General features: G+C 39.5%; 1 protein-coding gene across 4 annotated transcripts in view; it reads left to right on the forward strand.

The window, feature by feature from the left end:
* SFXN1 (sideroflexin 1) overlaps positions 1-26,837 on the forward strand; it is a 46,674-nt gene that overhangs the window by 18,278 nt on the left and 1,559 nt on the right. The window contains exons 1-12 of one of the 4 annotated variants that reach the window (XR_012837787.1): positions 445-572; positions 1,199-1,300; positions 13,470-13,644; positions 14,302-14,472; positions 16,580-16,678; positions 17,765-17,840; positions 18,947-19,032; positions 20,257-20,384; positions 20,902-20,951; positions 22,560-22,660; positions 26,085-26,134; positions 26,780-26,827. Coding sequence is in view for 3 of the 4 variants with exons in the window: in XM_075766736.1 (XP_075622851.1) it covers positions 13,481-13,644; positions 14,302-14,472; positions 16,580-16,678; positions 17,765-17,840; positions 18,947-19,032; positions 20,257-20,384; positions 20,902-20,951; positions 26,085-26,134; positions 26,780-26,827 (872 nt within the window). In the remaining variant the exon portion in view is untranslated. Of the gene's footprint in view, positions 1-259; positions 370-444; positions 573-1,198; positions 1,301-2,083; positions 2,149-13,469; positions 13,645-14,301; positions 14,473-16,579; positions 16,679-17,764; positions 17,841-18,946; positions 19,033-20,256; positions 20,385-20,901; positions 20,952-22,559; positions 22,661-26,084; positions 26,135-26,779; positions 26,828-26,837 lie in introns of those variants that run through there. The other 3 variants (XM_075766737.1, XM_075766736.1, XM_075766735.1) reach the window with 3 other exon arrangements.

Raw genomic sequence — 26,837 nt, forward strand, 5'->3', positions numbered from 1 at the left:
TTCTTGAAACGTGTTAGGGACCTAGTTTGTGCCTCTGTCACTGTGTTCATCAGCGTAATTGATTTTCCCTACTATTTTTACTACATCTCAAATGCTTGCACATCTGCTCTCAAATAGAGAAGATACTGGATGCTATAAAATGTGGATTGACCATAATTACGAAAAGGAAAGAAATGCTCTGAATTCATTCTCAGCCTTCTAACAAAATCAAGGATCCACGTTGGTTTGATATTTGTTTTCTGGTTGTTTTCTGCAATAGCTATGAAAGCGGGAGTGACGAAAACGTGAAAGCAAGCGGAAACCCATCTTTGCCACCGGATCATCCCGGGCCTCTTCGGGGCTTCAGGAGAGCGGCCGACCCACGGGAAGGTGAGCGGCGGCCCCGGGCCGGCTCCAGCGAGACGCCCACCCCCGCCCGGCCCGGCCCGGCCCGGCCCGGCCCTGCCCTGCCCCGCCGGGGCGGAGCGAAGCGGCCCGACCGCCTCCCTCGGCCCCTCGCCCGCGGCGCCGAGCGAGTCTCTTCCGGGCAGCGGGGCAAGGGGCGCCGTGGAGCTGGCAGAGCGGTGGCCGCGGTGAGTACCGGGGCAGGGCAGGGGCGTCCCCACGGCTCGGGGTCCTGTGGGGCAGGGGAGCGGGCGGAGGAGGCAGCGCCGATGCCAGCCCCAGCTCCGGTGCCATACCGGTGCCCTCCGCGGGGGCCCGGCGCCGCGTGTCACTCCCGTCCCTTCCGGAGAGGCTCGGCCCCATCTCCCACACCGGTCCGCGCCGCAGGGGCCCGGCCCTGCCTGTCACCTCTGTCCTTCCCCCGCAGGCCCAGCCCCGCATGTCACCCCCGTACCCCCCACAGGGGCCCAGACCCGTCTGTCACCTGTGTTACCCCTGCAGAGGCCCTGATCCGCTTGTCAGCCCTGTCCCCTCTGTAGGGCCCAGGCCCGTGTGTCACCTCTGTCCCCTCCACAGGATCCCAGCCCCATGTCACCCCATCCCCTCAGTGGGAGCAGAGCCGCTGTCCCAGCAGGTCACCCCTCTCCTGGGCAGGTGCCGCCCAGACACTTGCAGTGCCAGACAGCTGGCTGGGGGCTGCCACAGCCCTTCCCTCCCACCTCCTCCCTGCACATCCCAGCTCCCTGGTTCCCCACCCGCTCCCAAAATCCCCCCCGACCATGAGCCGTCCCTGAGCGTGGGCTGTCTGTCGCAGGGTGGTACGTGGCAGCAGCACGGATCCCCGGCCTGCAGGAAACAAGCCTCCCTGCTGAGGGATCATCTTTTCCAGGGGAGGACCACAGCAAATAACTCAGAGGTCAGACACCTGGTAGCCAGAAACAGGGATTTTCATTACGAGTATTGGTTATTTGTTTAATTTATGAATTATAAATAATTTATTGTGATTATAAGGGGTATTGGGAGAGCGGGGGGAGGTGAAGACTGCCTTTGTACCAGTGCACAATTAAAAAATCACCTGTATGGATCCTATCAGAAAAAGATACATGAAGTAGTGAAAAACTACGGAAGAGGGCCATGAACATGCCTGGGCAGAGCCAGATAATCCTACTTCAGTTTGGGGGGAGGTTAATAAATAAGGAGCAGAGACAAGTTTGCAGCAGTCAGGACTGAAATAAAATAAGAGCTTGCACTAACCCTTTTTAGCAAAGAAGCTTTATTTTTCTTAACGAAGAGACGAGGTGAACGTGTGACATGTCTCTGCGATAAACCTTACATGAGGGCAGAAGAAGTGGCAAATCGAAAGCCAACAGTGCTGAGCTGGCTGCGGCAACCTCTAACATCTGGATGTAGCTTTAATGCAGAATGATGAAATCTCCCGTCAAGTTACACGCCAAAGATGGCTGCTGTTTTGAGGAGAGAGCCCCAGCAGCAGGCTCTATCCATTTACCACAGACTGCTGCTTTTGTTGCTAGGCTACAAGCGGGACGTACATTTATAAGCAAAAAAAAAAAAAAAAAGTATCTTGTAGTGTTGCCATGATTTGCCTTCTCCAGTGTTCAATTTGTTTTTACGATTGCAGTAGGAAAAATCATAGCGCGGACACAGATTTTTTTTTTTTTTTTCCGTGTGATTTAAATAGATACTTACTGGTAGAAGCTGCTTTGGGGAAGGAAGACTTGGCAAGTGGCTTTGTTAACATTTGGTGTAAGTACATTGCATCATACTTCCCCCAGTCATCAGCTGTGCTGCTTCTTTCAAACTGTGGTAGCAAAGGCAGTGCAAATAGAGGAATACCGTTGCTTAATGACCCCGATAAGTCTGATAGGTGCTCTTTTGCCATCACACAAAAATGCTTTTGTCCCCTAAAAATCTGTTAGTGCTTCTCATTTGAACTAATTATACTGCCATGATTGACATCTTTGCAGAATGCATTGTGTTCTTTTCTTTGCCAGAGCAATTAAAATATGGGTAGTAGCTGGGTTTGCCTTTTCACTGTTGCTGTGCCAATGTGTTTTAGTTTTAAAGTAGAATAGGTCACCTTTAACTAATCAAAAGGTAGTTAATTTCCTGTCTTTTCTCCTGAGCCAACATAGCAGCTGTTGTGGTGGGCATTGCTCCTGGAAAACAAAAATCTGAGTTTGTTTAGGCACAGGAGCTCCCAAAAGGGCTAATGTGATATTTGAGGAATAAAGAGGCCGAATGGGATCCCTAAATATTTCTCTATCAATGCAGCGTGGGAAATGCTTCAAAAAAACTCAGGTCTGCAAAAACGAACAAACAGCCATGGGTACTTTGGTTTATAAACACGTCAGAGGAAGAAGAGAATCCGTTCCTCTCCCTGTTTTATAGAAGCACGTACTTTTCTCAACCTAAAGATGTTCTAATCACATCTCTTGTTTCCCAGAGCAGGGCAGTGACAGCTGGACATCAGGCTGTTAGGGGACTGCTTTGCAGAATGGAGATCTAGGGGCCTAAGCATGTCAAATCTTTTTTTTCTCTCTCCCAGTGACTCTGCACATGACACGTTTTCAGCAGCCTCTGGCTCTAACTTTTGAACTATTCCTATTATGTAGGATTCTGGTAAGAAAGAGGTACTGCTGCTACTTTCTGGTTTTACTGGATTTTCAGGAAAAAGCCTCACTCTCATTTTTCCAAAAAGGAACTTAGGAGATTTTGTGAGTAATGATCTGACCTGAGTGCCTTTACATCACCTGAAGTTAGGGGTCTAAGTCCTGGTAAAGGACACCATTGAAGTTACACTTTTCTTTGAGCATTTGCATTCGCTAGTTTACTCACTTCCCCTTCTGTATGCAGGCTGGTTTGAATTCTTTTTAAGCTACAGTACCCAGCGTGTCCTGTACTGTGTAAGAGAGGGTTGCAAGTTGCAGGTTGGGAGTTGGGCACCAAGAATTGAGATGTTGCAATGTTGATAATCCCAGTTATGTCTGCACTGCTTTTGGACGTAGACTCTTTAGACTTCTCTGTCTTTAGATTTCTCCCTCCCCCAGCTCAGTTTTTGCTGACTTTCTGAAATTGCGTGCAAGAGAGTTGAAAGGCCGTTCTCGTTAATAGAGTCCACTTCTGTAGGGGAAGGTGCAGGAACCTATAATCTGGACTCCAGCACCCATAAAAGCAAAAAGCAACAGAAAATTCTGTATAGAGTGAAGCAGTACCCTAGCCCATACCCAATCTAAGGACGTTTGCAAAAGGATCCTCACTTAAGAGAATTCAGGCACTCTATTCCGAATTTTAGCTTAGATACTGGAAGAATTAATGACATACCTGACAAAGTTTCTTAATTGTGGAGTGGACTTTTTGAGACTTGGGTTAAAATACAAGGTGTCAGTAACATAAGAAAATATAAACGGTTCCAAGGAAGGTAGCAAAGCTGCTCTTCATCATTCACACACTGCTGCATGAGTTCAAGTTGCCCAAAATTTCCTAGATCATGTGCCCATCTGGATTATTCAGTCATGCAACAAGGTTTAAAATAAATGATCACCTGTCTCGGTTGTTCAAGATTGAGTGGTATGTTACTGGCTGAAATAAATTAAAATAGTCATTGCTACTCTTTTGGCTATTGCTTTGGTTTGAAAAGCGGTTATATGACCTTCAATGTGTTGTTTGAAGGGTGAACTTTGAAAAGGAACAGCAGAGACTTGAACTCCTGACAACTCCTGAATCTGCATTTTGTAGAATTGCTGCAACTGATGTTGTTAACCTTTACACAAGGTTTAAAGTCTTCTACTATTGTTGGGTCTGTGGCAAATCTAAACGTAGCCTTTGTACTAAAACTTGATCAGACTTTGTGCTGGTTTTTATGTAATTATTTTTTAAGAGAGGCCGCTCTCACTTATTCTTAAGCCCTCTTTCTCCTTCCAGTTAATGTTAGTATTAAATGTTAGACCATGAACTGGCATCTGATTCCATCTGATCAGAGAGGGCAAGAAATTTGGATGTGCTTGGTACTGGGGCTTCCAGCTCAGTTCAGTGTCACTTTCTAATTGAAAGTACAAGATGAAAAAGATAGTCAAAGAATTATTGATATAAAATAGAGATTTTTTTAGAAGATTATTAAAAATACGGAGTTGAGAGTTTCTCAAGACATAAACAAAGGCCTTAGTTTTAGCTGTCAGTGAGTTCTACTTTGCTTTTTAGTTTGTATTTTCCGATTACTAGGGCTGGGAGAGCGTTTGGGAGAGAGAGGAGGCAGCAGCAGGGAGATTTGGAGAGAGTGTGGTAGAGGAGAGACTGGCAGTGAAATTTCCTTTAAAGCACGTGGGAAGTGCAGTTTCACACAGCGGTGTCCTCTCTGTGATCTGCCATCTGTATCACCACATCTAATTCCCTCCGGTCTACAGAACCATGTCTTCAGCACAGTTTTTGGTGCCAAGCTCATGGCAAGCCACGGCCATTTCTTTAGCTTGACAGTCATATGTTTAAGAAAAACTCTACGAACACACAAATCTCAGTTATGAGTCTGAAAATATGCCTTGGTACACAGGAGGAGCCACAGCGTGAAAAACAGGGATAATCAAACTTCTGGTTTGGTGCCGGGGAGGTAAACAGTGCCAAAAACTATTCCTAGTCATGGGAATGCGTTTCCCCATATTGTTACCTTGCTGGAGCACAGCATGGAGCGGTTTTGCCCAGGACAGCTGATGCTCACCCAGACAATCCGGCAGCACGAGGGAGGATTTAGCTGCTGTTTTCCATGGGCGGTTTGGATACAGCCGCCCTAGTTTGGAAACTGAAAGGGTTTAATAATATGAATGCGCCAGAGAGCACAGTCCGTTCTTTATTACTAGTTTAATTTACTAGTGTGGACTATTACCAGCTTCAGGATTTGCAGGTACAAGTGGTTCTATTACATACCTTTCTAATTGATCTGTTGTTTGAAACACCAAAAATATGTATTGTTTCCTTCCTTACTGCATATTTTCCATGATAGGTGTTAATTGTTTGACTGCGTTATGACGTTGTCTTTTGTCCTTTCCAGTACTGCTGATCTTCCTGTGTGAACATGATCACAGAATGGCATTTCAGTATGGATTATTACAGCAACAATTATGTGTTTGTAAAATTAATGTTGTTTCCCAAATCCTCTGTTAATGGAGTTGTTTAAAGAAGAGAATTGTTTCAAGATCAGATTGGGTAATTTTGCTGCTTCCTTTCCACCTTAAAAAGTAAGGTGCTGTTGATTCAAAGTTTTGTCCTATTTCACAGGTGCTCTCCCCTCTGTCGGTACTTTCTGAATAGCAACAAGTATGGGAACAATAAATTCAGATGCTTATATATATAGGCAGTTAAGTGTTAGGTAATTGTTGAAGTTTGCCTTCAGTAGTTGACAGTCACAACGCAAACATTTTTATCTTTGTTCTAGAGCATTTGTGCATTTACTTTCCAGTCCCTTTACAAACTTTCTACTTATATCAGGGGTTCAATTGGATTTATTTTAATTTGATTTAACCCAAAAGTCCTTTATTTTTTCTTTACACAATTCTATTATAGATATATGGATAATGAGAACTTAAATCTTGGCCACACAATGTATATGGATAATTATATCACTGAACGTAGTGGAGTTACACCCTTGGCAAAGCATTGTACTTAAAATAATAATTAAATAGTTTTATTACAGTGCTTTTGTGATTGAATATTTGAATGGATTATGCAAACAGCAGCATCCCTCTAAAATTGTATCTGAAAATTAAGGTGCCAGTTAGGTAAAATACTGTTGCCACAACTTAAACTGAGGGTGTTGTACCTATTTCTTGCAGTTTTACAGTCTCACTGTTTAAAAAAAAGCCATACAGTTTATGATGATGACTCCATGGCTGTTGTATAATATGTTGATGAAACCATTTTTGTGTACAGTCGCCATTTTTACTTTATAATTGGACATTTTGTTTTATAAGAGGATCCCTTCAAAGTACATAGGCATTTTATTGGCTTATGGTTTTGCTTTATGGGATTTATTATCCTTTTCAGCATTTACTAATAGGGGCTGATGAATCATGAGTAGCATCATACAGTCTCTTTAATACAAGAGGTGGGGCTTTTATTCTAAAAATATTTTGTTGGAAAACTTGTAAGTTTTCAAGGCAGAAATTCACTGGTTCTCTTGGGCACCATTGTAACAGATCTATGACTCAGAGTCCCGAGACTGGCAAGCTCAGTGACCTTTTTTACTTCACTGCAAGTTTTATGTTATACCAGTGTCTGAACTTTTTATACACCCTTGTATGCATGGTATTTTTTCTTTCTTTGTGGGCATTGGTGGTCTCTCCCTGCCCACAGTTCTTATGATTTTTATTTTAAACTTACTTGGAACGGCCTTGTTCCTACATATATTCTTAAAGTGCAAGCAAATTATGTCAATTGTATCATTTAGAAGAAAATGGTTTTGTGTACTTAAATAGCTGTCACCTAAAGGTTTCATCCCTTTTTGAATGAGATGTAATGTTTTGCAGGGTGGACACCCATCCTGTCCCCCTACCCTATGCAGAATTGGAGACTATATACTATCCTTTATCTTTATTAAGATTAGTAGTATTAAAGTCAATGTTTTCTGTTGCTGTCTTTCTGAAGAGACACTGATTTCAAGCTTCATCTTTTGTGGTAGAACATGCCAAGGGTCCTCCATTAATGTATGTTTTCCATTTTCCTGCTAGGTTGCTTTTTGCTGCTGCAGCAGCACTAACCCTTTTTTGGTAGATATACAAGCAGAGAGACCAAAGCATGTGCTGACACGCTTCTGCTAGCTTAGCCTGGCCAGCATGGGTAATAGCAATGAGAATGGCATCAGAATAGGAGTTTTAACTTGTGCTGGCAACCACAGTGGTTGTGGGTTGTCTTTGGGGTGCTTTTACTCTGCTAGCATGTGTTACAGCCACCCTGGCTGATCTCTTACCCCTACTACTTAGATCATGTTAGCTCTTTCTACCATCGTACCTTTTTTTTTGCTATGTAGACACTTAAGGACTGAGAGTTTTTCCACTTTACAGCAAGTTAGGTCTCTTTCGCACCCATTTTCTAGGTCTGTAATGTGGACTTTCAATCTCTTGACTCTGGCAAGCCGAAACGTTTGAAATTATCATAGAATCATAGAATGGTTTGGGTTGGAAGGGACCTTAAAGATCATCTAGTGCCAGCCCACCTGCTGCGGGCAGGGACACCCTCCACTAGACCGCGTTGCCCAAAGCCTCATCCAACCTGGTCTTAAACACTTCCAGGGATGGGGCATCCACAACCTCTCTGGGCACCCTGTTCCAGTACCTCACCACTCTAACAGTAAAGAATTTCTTTCTAACATCTAATCTAAATCGACCCTCCTTCAGCTTAAACCCATTACCCCTTGTCCTGTCACTACACTCCCTCATAAACAGTCCCTCACCATCTTTCCTGTAGGCCCCTTCAGATACTGGAAAGCCGCAATTAGATCTCCCCGGAGCTGCCTTTTCTCCCAGCTGAACAATCCCAACTCTCTCAGCCTGTCCTCATAGGAGAGGTGCTCCAGCCCTCTGATCAGCTTCATGGCCTCCTCTGGACTCTCTCCAACAGCTCCATGTCTCTCTTGTACTGGGGCCCCCAGCATTTATCTATGCTTTATGTTTCTTCTTCATTGTCTTCCCTGCAGATTTAAGGTTAGGCTTCAAGATTTGTATTACCTGGTTCCTCCAGCATCTGCAGATCCTGAACTTGAGCAAAATGGTAACCCAGAGTGGTCACTGGTTAGTCTGTTGAAGGAGCACAGGAGTGCAGACCTCTTGTCCTCCCAGACATTCTGCTGTGCCAGTTCAACTACTAATCCAGGAGACTGAGCTGGTCTCTCTTTTCTTTCTGCTGCATTAGTTTTCTGCTAGGGTTGTAAGTTATATCAGCACCTTTGATTCAAGAAGCATCAGAGTGGACACAGAGTAGTTCAAGTGAGAAGGGGATAAAGATAGGATGTGAAAGTATTTTCTGTAGATCCACCTTTGCCAGGGCAGGCTTAATGAAATGGAGTGAAACGATCCTGAATTGAACCATGAACCATCTGCGATGAAGGCAGATCCTTATTGTTTAGATTTCTTATTACTAAATGACTTGGGTTTGTGGACAGAGGTGTCATAAGTGCATAAAAACAATTCACAGACAACCCAGTAGTGTTTATGCTAATCAGAGTGAAAAGAAAGAAAAGAGCTTGTTTATGGACTGCTTTATTAAGCATTCATTAGACAGCTTTAAACAGATTAGCATAAGCTATCCTAAGCAGTTTTTAATCTTTTTTAATGAAACTGATACTTTAAGTATAAAAATATTGGAACTCGGACTTCCCTACAAATAATATACCAATAGGGAAGCATTCATAGAACGACTTACCAGCCCTAATGTACAGATATTTCTTTTTTTTTTAGTGGAAAAGAATTTCTGAATAAATGAGTTCAGCCTGCTTTCCTAGGGTACTGCAAACGGGAATGTGGAATAGAAAGACAAGAATATTCAACTGGAAGTGAGGGATGAATTCTCTGCTTCTTACCCAGCACCTTTCCATCTCTGGCCATTACTTTTGTGAAATAACTTGTGTCTTGCTGTATCAGCAATACTTAGAGCACAGGTCAGGAGGTCTAGGTTCTGCTTTCATTTGTGACTTGACCTGTGGTCTTGAGCCAAGTCATGTTATTTAATTCTCTGTTTCTTTTACCTTCTGTGTGGGGAGAAGAATGCTGAAAAGCCAGTAACACCTCTAATGTCTTTGGAGCAGGCTACAAAAAGAAGTAGTGACAGGTTCTACTGGTCTGATGTCAGTTATTTATAATTCTGATACAAATGCCTTCATGCTTCAAGGTTAGCTTAGTAAATGATATATGGCTACGGCACCTTATTTTCTTGAAGTTTGTAAGATTTATTGTTTCACTCTAGGGAAATCCTGTCTCAGCATATAGTAAAGATCTTATTAAAAGCTGCCATACAATAATGAACTTAACAGTGAGAGAAACAGGACTGGAGGGAGGGGGGAAAGGATTAATTTCCCCTACTGTACCACATTTATTAGCCTTCTAGTATCTTGGGAAGCTTTAGGACCTTCCCTAACTTGATGGTGAAATTTTAAGATCTGAGGATAGTTGAATCATTACAGTATTTACTGTAAGTTGGAGCAGCAATGCTGATACTCCTTGTATACTTGCTTTATGCTTACGTATTTGAGTTAACGACTGCTTTAATACATGAACAGGCCTTTGGAACAGTATGTTTTTCTTGAGGTCTCTTGTACTAAAGAAAAACTGAAGGCCACTAGGTAAAAATGACTAAGTGAAAGAGCAAGAAAGTGTTTTCACTAGGTCAGCTCTAATAATATTAAATAAATGTATCAATGTTTATTTTAATCATTGAAACACATATTTGGGTGCTCTTTCTATGCACTAGTGGATCACCTCCTTAACAGTTAAAATGCTTTAGAGTGAATAGTATTCACCAAATTACAATCGGCATATTCTTCTGTTGCACCTCACGGTATCATTTTAACGTATTAAACTAAAATGCTGCAGTAATTTATTGCATAAAATAGCTCATATTCCATGTAGTATACACCTGATGGGAAAGGGGACACTGTGCTACAAGAGTCTTCATTGTACCCAGGGGTTCAGAGCTGCTGGTTGGGTCAGTGCCAAGTGAACAGAGCTGTTTAACCTTTGAGAAAGGGGTAAATCCAGCTCTGTGCTCAGTTCTCAGTAAGGTCAGTGCTGGTCATAAGAAGGTCTTAAGTTTTGTTAGTAGAAATTGGTTTTATTTCATCATTTGTTCTGGTTTCACATATTAATACAGAAAGAGCACTGCCTTGGATGGACAGATATAGAAAACCCTGGCCTTGTGATTTCACATGATCACGTGTGTTAAACAATATTGTTTCTGGGGATACTTCAGTATGTTTTCCTTTATCCAAGTATTCAGAATGATTGATGCATTTGTTGAATAGCTGGGGGGGTGTTAATTATTGCAATAAAAGATGTGAGAGCTCAGACTGATTTGGGGGTCTTTGAAACAACCTTGCCTATGATGACTTGGAGTAGAAACTGGGAATTTAGAACTTTTCTGCAAAGGATTAATTAAGCGTTTAAGCTCTTAATACAGTTTATCAGGAAAAAGCAAAAGCAATCCTACCGGTGTCCTACCTGCAGTCTGTGCTGTCAGTTCATGATTATCCAGAATTCAGCTATCTGTAGAAACACCGCTTGGCTTTACACAATGGCTCTTTACACTGCAAAGGCCAACAGCTCTGCTTTGCCAGTACAGCTCTGAGTTTCTCCTGATGGCAGGAAAATTTAGGGAGTGAGACACAGGAATATCTGTGTACTTACAATTTTTGTGTGATTTTTAACCAAATTGATTTAGCTTGTATAAAATTCAATAATAAGATCTGTCCTATAGAATTGGAGATTGTTTGTTTAAGGAAGAGCTTGAGTCTGGTGGAAAGCAAAGCTCGTTCTTATGTAATGCTTTTGGCTTTTCACTGTTCTATCATATATAATATAAGCTAAACATAAAAATAATACATAAACATCCTAAATGCTTTGTTTTGTTTTATTGTCATTTGATGAAAACAAACTCCTTGGGTTTTTAATAGAAACTGGTTATTTAACTTAAAGAAACTTTAATTACCAGTAAATGTTTTATTAAGTGGTGCCAAACTAGGATTTTCTAATAAATTTTTAACAATCTTATTTAGTAGTACTAGCTGAGACAGGACATTTTCATCATCCAGCTGTTAATCACGCTGTGTTTAGGAAGGACAGCCCTTCATTATTATTTATTTAATCTGTTCTGGGTTCTCCGAGTTTGATGTAATAGCAGTAGGTTACTTTGCTTTCTTCATTACCACATGTGGGACTTTGCCTCGAATATTCAGCAGTGCTGCATAGAATGTACTTGCCAAATCCTCTTTAAACATTGCTTATCTACATGTATAACGCAGTTATTCTGCATTTTTGCAACCTTATCTTTACAGCTTTACAATCGTGTCTGGTGCTCAGTGCCATCGTGCTTATGCATACACAGTTTCTATTGACATCATTGGCATGTGTAACATTGGGAAAAATTTGAGCAATCTGAATGTCATTGGCGATTCTTCCTGGCAGATGATCTATGAGAAAATGAAATATTTCCCATAATGTTTGTATAGTACACCATAAAATAGTATGTAGCCACTAGGTTTTCATTGTCATTAAATCACAGTAATAATAACCACAGAAGTCCTACATAAGACTCATGCTTGTGCTATTAGGTAAGCAGAAAAATGCTAAATCTGGGTAAATGCAGGGAAGACAGTCTTTTACCTGAATAATTCCCACTCTAAGAGTAATTCTGACTGATTAGTGGTCCAAGGCAGAATAATTTTTACACAGTCGTCCTCCTGCTTAAAAAGTTGATTTCATGGTTCCTGTGAGAGATGTTACAAAGATGTATCTCCTTTTTGCACGACTGTCAGCTGATTTACCTCACTTTCAAGAGCAGATTTTTTGGGGAGTTGGTGGTTTTTTGGTTTTTGTTTTTCCTAGAAATGCTGTTCTATAGTGTCTTCTAAATATTTATTAGTTTTCTCCTCTTTTCTGTTGCTTAAAGCTGGTGATTTAGGGCTGGTTATGATAGATGGGGAGACTTAAGCCTTTATTTCTGTAGAAGTTTACTTTCCCAAAGACTTCAAAGTTTTTCCACTTGAGGTAGAGGAGAAGGATCATAATTACATTTGAGAGATGGGCAATTGCTTCTTCAGATTTTGTGAATGATCTCTCCTTTTTTTCCCACGAAGTTCACATTTTTTTATGATGGAGACACTTTACATGATTACTTTTCTTTTGTGACTTTTTTTTTCCTGTTCTACATTATATGTTTCATCAAATTAACCAAAATGTCTCAGACAACTTCATGGTGTTCTTGAGTTAAAATGAAAATACTCTTCAGTGGTGACTTACACCGTATCTATCAGTCGTCCGCACAGTGATGATGGTTTTCCTGTTAAAACAGCTAAAGTGCTATGTGATATCTATTTTTATAGATCAAATTTGCTTCAGCCATTTGAATTGCAAATGGAGGATGGCTTTTTTTTTTTTTGTTAACCTGGCTATTGAATATGTTGCAGAAATTTCTATTAAGTTAAAGTTCATATAGCTTGTGCTATGCAGGGACTGTCCTTCTTTCATAAGATGCTGAAGTAAACTTAGTCAACCTAAAGTAATTTTTAATTTTCTGGGCTTTAGGCCCCATAAATGCACAACTGGGTTAGTTTAGTGCCCTTCATTGTAGTTCTTTAACCATCTTTGAAGTATCATTAAGAGATCTGGTCATGTGTTCATAATGTGGCAAATTGTTGCATTATATAATCTTTGTTTTGTTAAAACATGGATTTAGAGAAACAACATTTATTAAAAGAAATTGTTGAGTTTGTGATTCTAATTTTTGTTTTGTTTTGCTATGCCAGAGAAGTTAAATGGATTTTATTAAATATTTCTTCTGTCACTGCACTTTATAGCAGCTCTTCAGGCATCTCTTGAAGTATTTAATCTCTTCTTCCCTTCAAGACAATATTTTCAGCAAACACTAATCATCACTGAAATAAAGCAGACTTCTGATTAGTACAGCTATTTAGTAATAAATTTCTGTACTTCCTTTGCATCTGCCTCATCTTCAGATATTTATACATGTATATTATGTACCTCTGCCTCGTAAACAAATACTCATACTGTGACAAAGATGTAATGTATAAGTGTGTTGAGGAAACAGGCACAGAACCATTTCTGTAGACATTTAACTAAGTTCTTGCTTTTTTACTGCTATCAGTACCAACCACATTAAAACCCATGATGATATCTGACATCATTTGCTTTCTGGATATACACTTGCCCCTTTTAACCTCAGTTCTGCAAGTTGTTTGGTGTTTGTTGTCTGGTTTTTCTACTCTAAGCATAAACCACTTTTCATCTTGCAGGTTAGATACATTATGAAATAAGTGGAATTCTGAAATGCAAATTTTCATGTTTTCTTCGCAGAGTTTTTGAAGATGTCAGCAGATATACCATTAAATATTAATATCAAGGAGCCCCGATGGAATCAAAGCACTTTTGTTGGACGAGCTAGTCATTTCTTTACTGTAACAGATCCCCGGAATATTTTGTTATCTGATGCCCAGCTGGAAAATGCAAGAAAAATTGTGCATGATTACAGGTATGGCATTGATCACTTTTACTGCTGGCCCAAAAAAGTCTATGTTAATGATAAGTACATGGTTATATATTTAAAAGAAAATATTTGAAACACTGTATTCATTGCACCACTCTTTCTTCTCATTTCAGAGCTTGAAAGATTTTTTGGTTTCTTTGGTTTTTTTAAAAAAAATTAATGGGGAAATTATGTCATCTGAGAACCCCCTATTGTTAAGCATTCTGAAATACAGAAGCATCTAATTCTGAAAATAGCTAATATGACAACAGAGTTTAAAACTTCCTTTTATGTGTTACGTTATTTGGGGCAAGTAGTTTCTTAAATATTGCAAATTAAACTTTCAAAGTTTCATGCTAATGACTCCAAAGATTTTAGCTCCATGTTTTATACTACTAAAATCTAGTATAGGATGGAGTAAATAGAAATTTGGTGCCGGATATATCAACTCAGCCAACATAACCACTGCTGGAAGTTTTGATTCTTTTTATTTCACCAGTCCATTTAAAAGCTGAAGATCTACAAGCTAACTATGAGACCAGATTAACTTAGTATGAACATCCCAAAATCCCCTGATACCATGTTTGTCACTGGAGGTTGCAGCATTTTATAACAGTTGTGCTTTTTGCTGTTGTCTTGTTTTGTTTTTTAACTTGTCCCTAGACAAGGTATTGTGGCACCTGGCTTGACAGAAGATGACTTGTGGAGAGCAAAATATATCTATGATTCAGCCTTTCACCCAGACACTGGTGAAAAGATGGTCTTGATTGGCCGAATGTCAGCTCAGGTACCCATGAACATGACTATCACAGGTTGTATGATGACCTTTTATAGGTAAGCAATGGCAATATAACACATAAAACATTTGCCTACAAATTAGATAAGTGAAAATCAATGTTACTCTCAAAAGAGCATTTTAGAAGATTTATAATAAATATTTTTAAATGTAAAATATTGCTTTCTTTTCTCTTCTCTCTGTGCATTTCCTCACACTGATTAATGGTTTGTTCTGGAAGTATTTGTGAGACAAGCCCTTAGCCCCTGTCCTTCACCATCTCACTTTTCCTCAAACTGGGAAAGTTGAATGTTCCAAAATCCCATCCTTGTAGGGGAGTTATGTGGAGGACAAAGAGGAGGAGATACCTGGAAATTTCTAACCTTAGAGATATGGCATGTAGGATGTTCTGTCTGCCAAGTGAGTACTCAGTGTGCTTCAGTCCATCAGTCATCGAGTTTCTCCAGCTCCTGTTTGATCCTTCCATTTCCTCAGTAGTTCTTGAATCACCAGTACAGTGAAGTCCACAGCAGAAGCCAGTATCGTGATATATGTTTGTGACACAATGCTTTGTTAGCAAGAACTGGTGGGAGGTTCAGAGGAAATAACAATAGCGGTTTTGATGCTGAGATTTTACAAATTTTTGACTCACGCTCCAGAAAAGCACAGCCATTTTGAATGCTGCATATATACGTGTGTGTTTAAAAACAGTCAAGAATATAAATAAAACCATCAGTACAGCTGCCCATTCACAAGCACTGCTTCCTGCTTATTGCTTATGCTTTTATGCATGTCCTGTTACTATAATACTTACAGCAGTTATGCACCTTTTATTTGCGTTATCAGTAGTCACTCAGATTTAAAACTAGGCGATTTATTAGCCGAGAAGACATTGGTTTCTTTGGACCAAACCCTCAGCAGTGCAAACAGGATCATGTAGAAGTCCTTGGATGACACAGTGTAGCGTCATCTTACTGCACATCACTGTGTTCTGGTTATTGCTGATCACCGAAAGAAACAAATACCTCGTTATATCCATTAGGGCTCTTGGGCATGCAGGAAGGCAGTGTGAGTCATGCCTAAATTATAGCAGGCCTAACATCCTCTACACACCAGTAGCAAGGAAACAGAAAAAGATCAGTCAGGAGAAGTTGCACATGCAGAAAGGAAGAACAGCAGCAGTAGTGATGGAAAAAATCCAGCTAGTTTATCACCATTACTTTGGTATGTGATTCAGATACTGGAAACCAGAGGGAATAGAATATACTTTCAAATATCCTGAATCTTTCAATTTTTTTCAATTTAAAGAAATAACATATCTTCCCATTTCAGAACCAAAGCCTCATGATACGCACACACCTACTCTCACATCTCCTCTTTGCTTTCCCGCCTGTTACAGAATCATTCGTACAACTACTGCTTCTTCTTTAGCACTTGTAATTTCCGTATCAGCCCTCCAATGACAACCACGTTCCTGTTACAGTTGCTGCCTGTGTTATTAAATAATTTAATTAAGTATAAGCTTTAAAGCCCTATGAAAAGTTAGATCAGGAAATAGTTTTCAGTAGCAACGTTATGTTTGGTGGCCTGGTTCCCCTGACTGAAATTCTGGTGGAGCAGAATCTTCAGTGGTGTTTCTGCTGGGGCAGAGTTTGTGATCTGAGTATACGAAGAAACACTTTTCCCCTGTATAGTCTCCTAGCCTCCAACTATCTGTGGATCAGGAAGTTCCTGATCCAGAGGTAGTGGTTTCTTTAATGGCCCTTTGAGGATTTCTTTTTCATTACGTTTGTCCCATTGTTTAGATATACTACTAGTTTGAGAGCAAAAGCATTCATCCCTCCACATGATAGCCTGGTATATTGTGAAACAAATTGACTGTCACTTTTGTTACTTATCAGTATAACCATTTGTAAAATTATTACAAAAAATCTTCATCCCAAGTGAATATTGCTATTTAATTACAATGCTTTTAAATTCTATTCTTAGAAGTAGCTTGTACTTTCATTAATAAGACAGTATCTCATTGACTGTACTGTTTCATTCAGATAAACAAGAACCTCTGCATGATTACTGCTTGCACTGTCTTTTCTTGCTTTGCCATCATTTTTCTGTGCTGTTGATTCAACTGTATTTTTAGTAATAATAGTTGTTTCTCTTTTCAAGAACGACACCAGCGGTAGTTTTCTGGCAGTGGATTAACCAGTCCTTCAATGCTATAGTAAACTACACGAACAGGAGCGGTGATGCCCCAATTACTGTCAGGTCAGACACTGAGCCAGATACTTCTGATTTGTTTATGAATTGCTCTCTGATGTACTGAAACATGGTTGGGCTTTAAAGTTTGAGGTGATAGAGGGATAAGGTTTTTTTCATCTGTGCTTATTATTAATTTGATATGCGCAGACGAGAAGTCTGATGCAGGTGAGAGCTCCATTTCTGCCATTAAAGGTAAGCCTAAGCACCTGGTCATAAGCACTCAACAGCGTAGGATTTAATAGGAGTCTGTGTTGCGTTGCTCGGTCAACCATTTGAAAGTGCCTCATTGGTTTAGTGTTATACCAGGATATTTCTAAGCTGGTGTTTTATGTGGACCTTCAGATGTCTTTCTGTGTTCCCTTCTTCTCTGTGCCCTGCAGTACAGCACACTCCGCACTGTGTGCTTGTTTACAAAAAGAGGAGCCTTCAAGGAACTGGTCTGCACAGTACTTGTGTCTCCTTGAAGGCAAAGGCGGAGATTAAGTAGATGCAGAAAGCTAGAAATCGTGAATAGGAGACTAGAGTTGCAGTGCTTGACTTCCTGGTTTTGAGGCTGGCTTCCTTGTAGATGTCTGGGAGAAAGCAGTGGATTCGAGGGTATACAGACACCTCCTAGCTGGGAAGTAGCAAAGCATGATTTAGGGCAGTTTGGTTTGGGTTTGGGTGTTTGCAGTATAGCTGGTCTGCATGGCTTCAGTGCAGTTGATTTTAATTACTGTCGTAGACATGGCCTTAGAAACCCAAACTGATTTTATTAGTTTAAACAATTAGGAAATTAAATACAGAACTAAATCCTTCAAAGTGTTCATCCAGACACATGAGAAGGTGCTGAACAGATAGCAACACAGAACCAGAACAACCTGATTCGATGTTAAAATGTTGCTTGCATGTGATTTTTACCACTAGAGAAAGAAAAGCTTTTAATTTAGTGTCCCATTTGAATCTTCCATCTGCATCTTATTGCAGTGTCACAGAAAGATTTACTTCTTAACTTTTGAGGTGGCATAACTACATGTGTAAAATGTAATTATTTTAAAAAGGGATATAAAAGTAGTTGTTGTGCATGTGCAAATGGTTGTATTTTTGTTTTAGCCAGCTGGGAACAGCCTATGTTTCTGCTACCACGGGTGCCGTCGCAACAGCTTTAGGACTTAATGCACTAACAAAGGTATTGCTGACATTTTTTTCCATTCTTAACTAGACTTTGATGTTCAGTGAGATGCTAACGGCTCATTTCTCCTCCTGTGCGTCTGTGTCATGTTATGCACAGCTCCCATGGTGAAGCTGTAATGGCCATTGGCAGCTCCCTTCTTTAGATCCCAACCTTATTTTTGCCCCATGCAGATGGTCTTACATGTATTTCAAACAGTTTGTCCTCCTTATATGTATATCAAACAGCCTTCTGTTTTGTTAATACAAACTGTATCTAGTAAGGTGCCTTTTTTGCAGTTTCTTCTTTACATGAGAAAGTACCTAATAGCATGTGAAAGTACCTAATAGCATTTGAAAGTTAATTGAAGTGGATGTGTAATTACAACAATGTGGACTTGTTATCCCATAAACCATATAAGTGTGGTTTTAAGGTGCAGTATCACTTCTGCGAACATGAACGCCTACTCTAGACTGGCTGAAGAACTTATAAGGAGGTGCCACTCTTAAATGCAGAAAACTCAAATTCTTTAAACAAATGCACAACACAATCAGGAAAAAAGGGTCCTTTACACACAAAAAAACTCAGCAAAAATCTCTTTTGTATGCCTCTGCTTATGCTTTAACATACTGGGAGTGGAACAGCATTGGCAAGCTATTTGAGAGACTATTCTAAGGAGAGTAATTCAGATTAGACGAGAGCTAGACTAGATGAATAGCCTCCATGGTTGGTGCCCTTAGATGCAGAGCAGCTGGTATGGATGTCGTTGGCTGTGACCTTGCCAGTAGAGACAGTGAAGTTAAGGTCTATATAGCATTGCCTTTGGGCTGACAGACATGCTCAGAAGCTGACGCTCCTCTGCAATGATGCTACTAAATTAAGATTGTTTTTTCCAGTCTCCTGCCACTGCTCACTCTGCAAGAAGTATTTGTGACTTATGTCTTGTTTGTTTGTTGTTTTACCTCTGCTCCACCAGTGAGTTTTCACTGAACTTTAATTGAAGGGAAAAAAGTCTGGTCTGTCATTAGCACATGAAGCATTTTAATATGACCTTTGGGAAATAAAATCATTATGTAATTATATTTTTTCTTTTCTTTTTTCTTTTTTTACTGTGTTTTTTACAGCATGTCTCACCTCTTATAGGACGGTTTGTTCCTTTTGCTGCTGTTGCTGCTGCTAACTGCATTAACATTCCACTGATGAGGCAAAGGTAGGAAAAAGAACAAAGATCACTCATTCTAGAATAAAGGATGTTATTGAGTTTTTAGATCAGCAAGTTACTAAATAAAGCATGTTCTGTATCTTTAGCTTGTTTCAGAACCTTGCAAAAACCTCATGCATGATCTTGTTTTGATTGATTGATTGTGACAGGTATAAAATAGAACATCCTCATTTGCTTCAGATAAATATCCATAGAGTTCTTCAGTTTTAGATCTCAGAGACCAAGTACCAGTCCTTCACAACTTGATCACATGGACCCTTTAAATACAAACTCCGCTTTGTCAAAATACAATCATTTCAAAAATGGTGCTTCAAATCCCACATGCAGAAGTTAGTCATAGAAGTCAAGCTCTGCAGTTCTGTTTAAGCATCTGAGATTACAAAAATATGCACTTTTGCAGAAACAAAATTTCATATGTATTCTGATTTGCCTAGGACTAAGAATAGAAGTGGGGAAAAACAGAGGAAAAGCATCCTCTTACAAACACAAGGTTATGGGCATGAAAGGGACTATTTAAAGTTTGTATTTACAATGAAATTCAATCCTTGGTAGTATTTTATCTCTTATAAAAGATGAGGAGAAGAATAAAGGCAGTCCTCAGTATATCTGCCCTTCTGTCGGCTTCTCACTTCCCTAGAAGTTCTCCCCAGTATGTGAGTTTAACACCTAACCCTGCACTTGAGCAAAAGATCTAATGGAGAATAAACAGTTACAGAAATGTAATTTGTTTTGTGCATCATTTTATACTTTCAAATATGTTCTTAGTGGCTGAAGTGAAAACTCAGACTAGAATGCCAGAGGGGAATTTCCACAAAGACTTCTGGTTTAGTTCAGTGAAATAAATCTTCCTGTATTCCCTGTGTTGCCTGTCGGAAAGGACAAACTGCTTCCAGAAAATTCCGATTTTCTGAATTGCTTTTTGAAGGAATCTTTCCTTTCTGTGGACTACAAAAACAATACATCTCCTTTTTTCCCCCCTTGGAATGCATGTCACCAGGCTCAAGTGGGAGATTGCTGTTACAAATATTCAGTTGCTTGCTTTTCAGCATATTTTTCCCCAGATCTTTCTCTGCCTTTTGAAATAACTTGGAAAAGAAAATAAAACCCGTAATTCTTATAATTGACAATTTTAAGAGGACAAAGATAAGGTGACAAAAAAAGGTGAATAAATGGATGGCAGTCACTGTTTTGTGTTTACCCCTTATTCGACAGGGAACTCAAGTTTGGAATCCCCGTCACGGATGAGAACGGAAACAGGCTGGGTGAATCAACAAAAGCAGCTCAGCAGGCAATTACCCAGGTGGTTATATCAAGGATTCTTATGGCTGCTCCTGGCATGGGTAAGAATAACTGCAGTCATGTGCAGCTCCTGACTATCAGTTCCTAATGTGAGAGAGCGCTTAAATTCTATATAAGTGATTTTCTCAGAGGCCAAATTGTTTAGTTACGCAGGCAGTATTTACAAATGCACATTTCTTACTGTGAAAACATCCACAGTGTTATGCTAACGTGCAGCAGAAAAGCTCCTGGGGTGCTTTTGCAGAGAAGATCCAGATAGCAAAGGAATGGTGGGAAATTCTGTGTGAGTGGAACTAGTTTAGTGAGAAGTAGGTGCTCTGACCAGTGCCAAGTTACTAAGCTCAGGTTTACTTATGTGTGAAATTAGAAATTTTGCTTATTGGGAGAATTTACCTGTGTGAATGCCAATCCAGTATCTTCAATTGGCAATGTGAAATGAAAGCTCGGTTACAACAAAAGGCTGTGAAAATTGTATTATGGTATTAGTTCATCTTAACAGAAAATTAAAACAAAGTGCCTTTTTCTCCAAGGTTAATGCTTTTCTTTTCTCATTTGCAGCAATTCCTCCCTTCATAATGAATACATTGGAAAAGAAAGCCTTTTTAAAGGTTAGTCTTAGATAATCTACATACATGTATTTCGTATCCTAAAGTTAATATTTTCATGAATTTAAAATACTTTCTGAATCTTCAGATTTGCCTTCTAAATGTGCCTCCACACTGGGAGGACATCACTGTAGAGCTTGCTTTACAGCTGTCGCTTTCTTTATGCCTTTCTTAGAGATAGCTTAGTTCTTTTTATCACAGTGTAAAATAACATTAAGAAAACATGAACTTTTTTGTTATTTTTATAATTGTTCTTAAAATGCAGAGTTCCTCCTATTAAATAAACCTTCCTTGTGCCAAGACTTGGAACACAGTTTGTCAGAAAAATATTTTAAAATTTTATAATGTTTTTTTTCTTAGGATATCACAAAGGAGGCTTTGCTTAGCTGCAGTAGTAACAATTTGACTTTAGAAACAACAATGGTGATAAAAATGTCTTTTGGAAATGACCCTTTAAAATTTAGTGGATGAGCAAGTAGGCATAGAATGGGCATGCTTCATCAAAGATTACTTATTTCCTATATTCTGTTTATGCTAATGTAGTATGAAGTCAAACACCTGGTAAATACATAAGCTAAATCAATGTTAGGCACTGTGTGTGCATGAGAGGGTAAAGAACAGTAATGAAATTTATTACAGGGTTGTCTAACAAAAGAGAAATAATATTCAGTTGAGAAACTCTATAATTTTTTTATCAGTCAAGGGAGTTTCATCTTCACCAGCTGCTATCACCCATTTACTTACTTGGATGGCTCCAGCCAAAGTCTCTGCCTGTGAAACCCACCCAAGAACCTGGCAACAATAGTCCTTCCTGTTAGAAAAAGTTAGGAAAATGTGTTCTGAGTTTCCAGACCCTCCCTTGGAGAAGTGGTTTGGGTAGGGACTGGGAGGACGAGCAGGGGAAGTCACCAGGTTTTGTTTGTCTAAAATAGAGCTTTCTAAAATATTTAAATTGCATTTCTTATTATTTCTGCCCTTCATTTTCCTTGTGCAGAGTTAGATTACCCAGTTGCATACACCACTTGAAAGTGCTTCTGTATATATAAATCAGGCATTGGGAAGTGGTCCCAAGTGTCTTCCAGTTTTAAAAACTTCTTTTTCCTGAAGCACTTTGCTGCTTTCCCCCCACCCATGTTATCAGAAAACAGTATTGCTCAGAATGTAAAAAAAGAAAGTGTGGTGTTTTAGACTGAAAGGCAGTGTGTGCTGCCTGTATCTCCTGAAAGAAGTGAGACTGCAGTGCATCAAACGCGCTATTTGTCTGCAGCATAAAGAGCCCTATACCAATTTGGCTAATTAATTGCTGATTTCTTTTGAGCCATACCCTGTTTGCAGAGTAGCTTTAAGCAGCTTGTGATACTGTTATGTTCTTGAGAATGTGATACCTGGAACACTAACCCTTGTTTAAAAAAAAAAAAAAAAACCTCGTAAATTTAGAGCAAAGATTATTTTATATGTATTTGACATGGGAGAAATGTCACAAATGCTATCAATTCAACTGACAAATACACGACATTTGTGAAGAAGTTGCAACAATTCTCAGGGTTTGGAAGCAAATATCTACTGGTTTTGTGTGGTATAATCAATATGAGAGTGTTGTGAATTTTTCAGATCAGCAAAAATGAGCGATTTCTTCAGTGACTACTCAATGGTCTTTGGTACCATCATGACCGTTTATGCTCACCTGTTCCTCCCCCTCAGCCTCAAAGACTGTGAGTTCAGGTGAAACACTGCTCTACAGGTAGTCAGCGGTAACACATCGTAGAGATTAGTATTAAAACCATTAAGGAATGAGCTGCATTTTTAACAAGCAGCTTCTGCATGTTCTCTTGAGGTTTTGGAAGCACCATCCCATTTGCAGTACTCCAACACCACCCACACAATGCTTTACTAACTCATTATCCTGAGCCTTTGCTTTGTACACCATCACTCTTGAAAATAATTCTTATATGCTTGCTAAAGCCTACTAAGCAACACACAAGGCCGGAAAATAGCCAAATGGTTGTGAAACATTGAAGAAAACAGAATGATGTTCCACAGTAAGAGAGAGAAAAAGAAATGCTTCTGGAATGCTGCTCTCGGTGATAGCAGGCTATCATCCTCTGATATTTGAAATAAGATGTAGGTTATGTAGCAGTATTCATTGGCCATATTCTGACATTGTTTTGCACGAGGACATTTTGATGGTAACATTAATATGAATTAAGAATATTCCCAAAAGTTATTGCTAGAAAATGGTTCAAGAATGTTTTTAGAACACTAGCACATACTGCTTCAAAAAGAATCTAATTATTTCTTGACTTGAAAAAATATTTTTTTGTATATATGTGCTTTTGCTACAGGTTTCAGCAATGGCTTTGGCTGCCTTTTATGCAATTATGCAGTGTAGTAGTTCTTGATTAGGCTGTATAATGTCTGTGTTCATTATCCCTACTGACATACTCTTGACTAGCTCTGTGCAGAACCAAGTTATTTTGTCTGCTGCAGCAGAAGGATCCATAAACAACCTCGCTCTGAGGCACACCATTTATAGATTTATTTTAGTGACAGGTAACCTTTCTCCTAAGGAAAGAAATTGGGGTTTTTTCCATAGAAACTTCTGAAAATTCCAATCGACGCTGAAGTTATTTATATTATTAGTCTTACAGCTTCAGCTACTGTTTCTCTCCTGTTCTGCATACTTTATTAACATCCAAGTTGATTCCAGAAATTTCCTCGTATATCCTTAAAATAAGCTCCTTGGGGTCTCTTAGTCTGCAACTAAGATATGTATTCAAAACTGTTACAAAACTAGAACAAAGAGCCTTTTTTTTAAGCATTGTTCTTGAATGTCTTATGCCTTAGAGTCCTCCATGCATTCTTAATTTAACTGTGGGGTTTTTTTGTTTGTTTTTTAAAAACAGGCGTAGCTAGCCTGGGAAAGCCGACAGATTTTGAGATGAAACAGTGAAAGGAAGCAGTTAGAAAAAAGCTGATTCTCCTTATGGCTTTTGTTTGCTTAATTATCATTTCTCCATTTTCTCTGTTTGAATTAACCACTAAAGATGCCATAAAGTCAGCTGGAAATTAAATCCTAATTCATCAGGAACTGCCTTCTTCCAGAGTTAAATGATAGTATCTAACACAGTAAATTCTTCTGCTGTCTTGTATTCCTCCATTTTATCTCTTTGTAGGGATGTACAGCCTGCATTTGGGTTTTGCTTTATTGTTTTAGATTGTTACCTGGGCAACTCCAATTCTTAATATTGACCTCCCAGTGTCAGAGTTTTACCTCACCATCTTTCTTGATTAACATAGCCTGGTAACATCCTTGAAAAAATAAAGGCTGTAACTCAGATCAAGTACCTTGGCAAAAAATGTTCCATGGTATGAAATAGATGGTGTTTATATTGTCTGTACTAGCAGACACCTTTCCATCTCAGATTAATGACCAACTCTGATAAAGGCATGAAACTTTTTGAGCTATTACTCTCACGAGACCCTCCAACAGTCTTTTCAGTTATGAAATCATATTTGTGGCTTTTCCGTTATGTATCGTGGGACTCGCACTGCAATGTGTAGCATCCCCCTCCCTTAATTCTCCTCAGAGGCTGAAGTCATTTGCAGTTTGAATTGTGTTCCCAAATCTGCGTAATATTTACCAGTGCCACAGTCCTACATCCCTTCTGCTGTCAGTCACACCATCTCTTGTTGTGAACTCTCTGGATGTATAAAACGTGAAGCATTTTGAGTTAGATTAACTCAGCTGAGAGTCAAATGAAGGTGTGTTTAGCAGAATGCCACAACAGCGGAGCACTGCTGCATTCACTCTCTATCCTTCTTGCTATTGCTGTCTTTTTTTCCATTTGTTACCTATTGTTGCAGGTTATTGCTGAATTGCACAGTTCTTCCTGCACTCATTTCTGAATTGCGTATTGAGTCCAGGAAAAAAAAAGAAGCAATCATCTTCTACATCATTTCTTCTCTCTCAAGAGAAAGTTTAATCCACACGGGCTTGTTTTCCCATACCTCTCACGCTGCTTTGACTTTCCTTACACCAAGCTTTGTCCTACCAAGCTTTCTAAATTTTTTTTCTATTTCTATTCTCAAATAGTGCCCATCTTTTGTTTCCCCTCTAACTTCTACATCTTGAGAAACGCTTCTTGCAGAAAAAAAAAATCATCTTTCTTTGTTTAAAACATCATCCACTGTAACATGTGATTTTTAACTCATTAGCTGTTTAGTTTTAAAATCAACTTACTGGAGACACTGATTTTATTGTAGCAACATAAGGGCATTGTAGCAGTGCCATTTAAACAGGTCTGGTCTTATTTAATTAGTAATTAATTTCAACTAAAATTCTAACATGGGGGGGAATGGGTTCCTAAATCATTTAAAGGCCTACAAGAAAACTATAATGTTTCTTGGCATATGTTCAAGTTCTGCAGAAGTTACATTAATGAGGAATATGCTAAAAATGCATCCATAGGTTATGTGTTGCTTTCTCAGCCTTGTTTCCCCAATTCTTCTACCTTTTTTCCTTTAATAAAAGGTGACCTCTTGCAGAACTGGAGTGTACCAGACTGTGCTACAGGGGCAAGCTCCTCCACATCAAAGAAAATCATGAGGAAGGGCTGAGAGAGGCAGACTTGTATTTTTCTTTGACACCTCCCTTATTTGTGGTTGGTGGCTGCAATTGCCGTTGCTCACAAAGTAAATTTCCAGTTGTAAGTGACAATTGATGTCACCAGAGAGGAGCTGTAACCAGACCTAGCTCTTCTTAGGGATGCCTGTGCCACAGCACCTTGCACCTGCAGCACCACTCCAAACTTTGGCCATGTTGCTAGCTGCTGTGGGCTTGTGCGACTCAGGATCAGGTTGTAAAACAGTCAGCCACCTAGTGTAGAGTCTAAGGGACACGTACTCAGGATAACAGTGTACATTGGTATCACCAGGAATTTTCTTATTACTTTTCAAAGGGATTGGGCTCTCAAATTGGAACTCAGCTTTAAGGTATGCTGGTAATTGTTTTGCCGTCATCATGTCCAAGAGTCTTTTAGGTGCAATCTGTCTCTTACAATACAAGAATTCCAGGAAGGTAGGAAGGGGGGGGAAGAAAAGGTACCATACTCACTCTGTGTGGTTTATTTTTAACAGAGATTTCCTTGGATGAGTGCTCCCATTCAAGTTGGATTAGTTGGATTCTGGTAAGTGATTTCTTCAGGTTTTGTTTGCTATTTTAAGAGATACTTGTAGGTTTTTTGGAGGAAGTAGCAATATTTGCACTTTGTTTAAAGAAAGAGAAGTTGAGAGAGTTATTGAGGCTACAGCAGTTACTTCACTTCCATATACGTAACTGATAATACCATTTAAAAAAAAGCTGTTAGTAATGAAGAAGCTGCCAAGAAAAGCAGAGGGAGAAAGAAAGGGAGTGGCACAAAAAGCATATAGCAGCTTGATTAGAAAAGATGTTTTGGCTGCTACTTCCATGAACAATAATTAGAATCTAATCCTGTAGGTTGATGAATTCTTGAAACATTTGGTTAATGGAGAGTTTCATTTGCTGTTGTTTAACATTTTATGTTGTCATGCACACCAATGCAAAACACTGAAAGGACATCAAATAATTTTATACACATTTGTAAGCATGGGACTGATGCATTTAGTACTACATAGTAGGTAAATGAATTCATAAGGTATAATGCAGCGAGAAATAAAGGTTACATAGCACTTCATGGAACTTTACCTCACTGTATAGAAAAAAAAATTTCCTGCCAAGACCACCATGTCTAAGGGTTTTGAATTCTCATTTAGCACCCTAAACATTGTAAACCCATTTTTATCTCCTCTAGTCTTGTGTTTGCCACACCCCTGTGTTGTGCACTGTTTCCTCAAAAAAGGTACGTATTC

Source organism: Balearica regulorum, chromosome 14 (genome assembly GCF_011004875.1).
Source record: "Balearica regulorum gibbericeps isolate bBalReg1 chromosome 14, bBalReg1.pri, whole genome shotgun sequence".
Lineage (NCBI taxonomy): Eukaryota > Metazoa > Chordata > Aves > Gruiformes > Gruidae > Balearica > Balearica regulorum.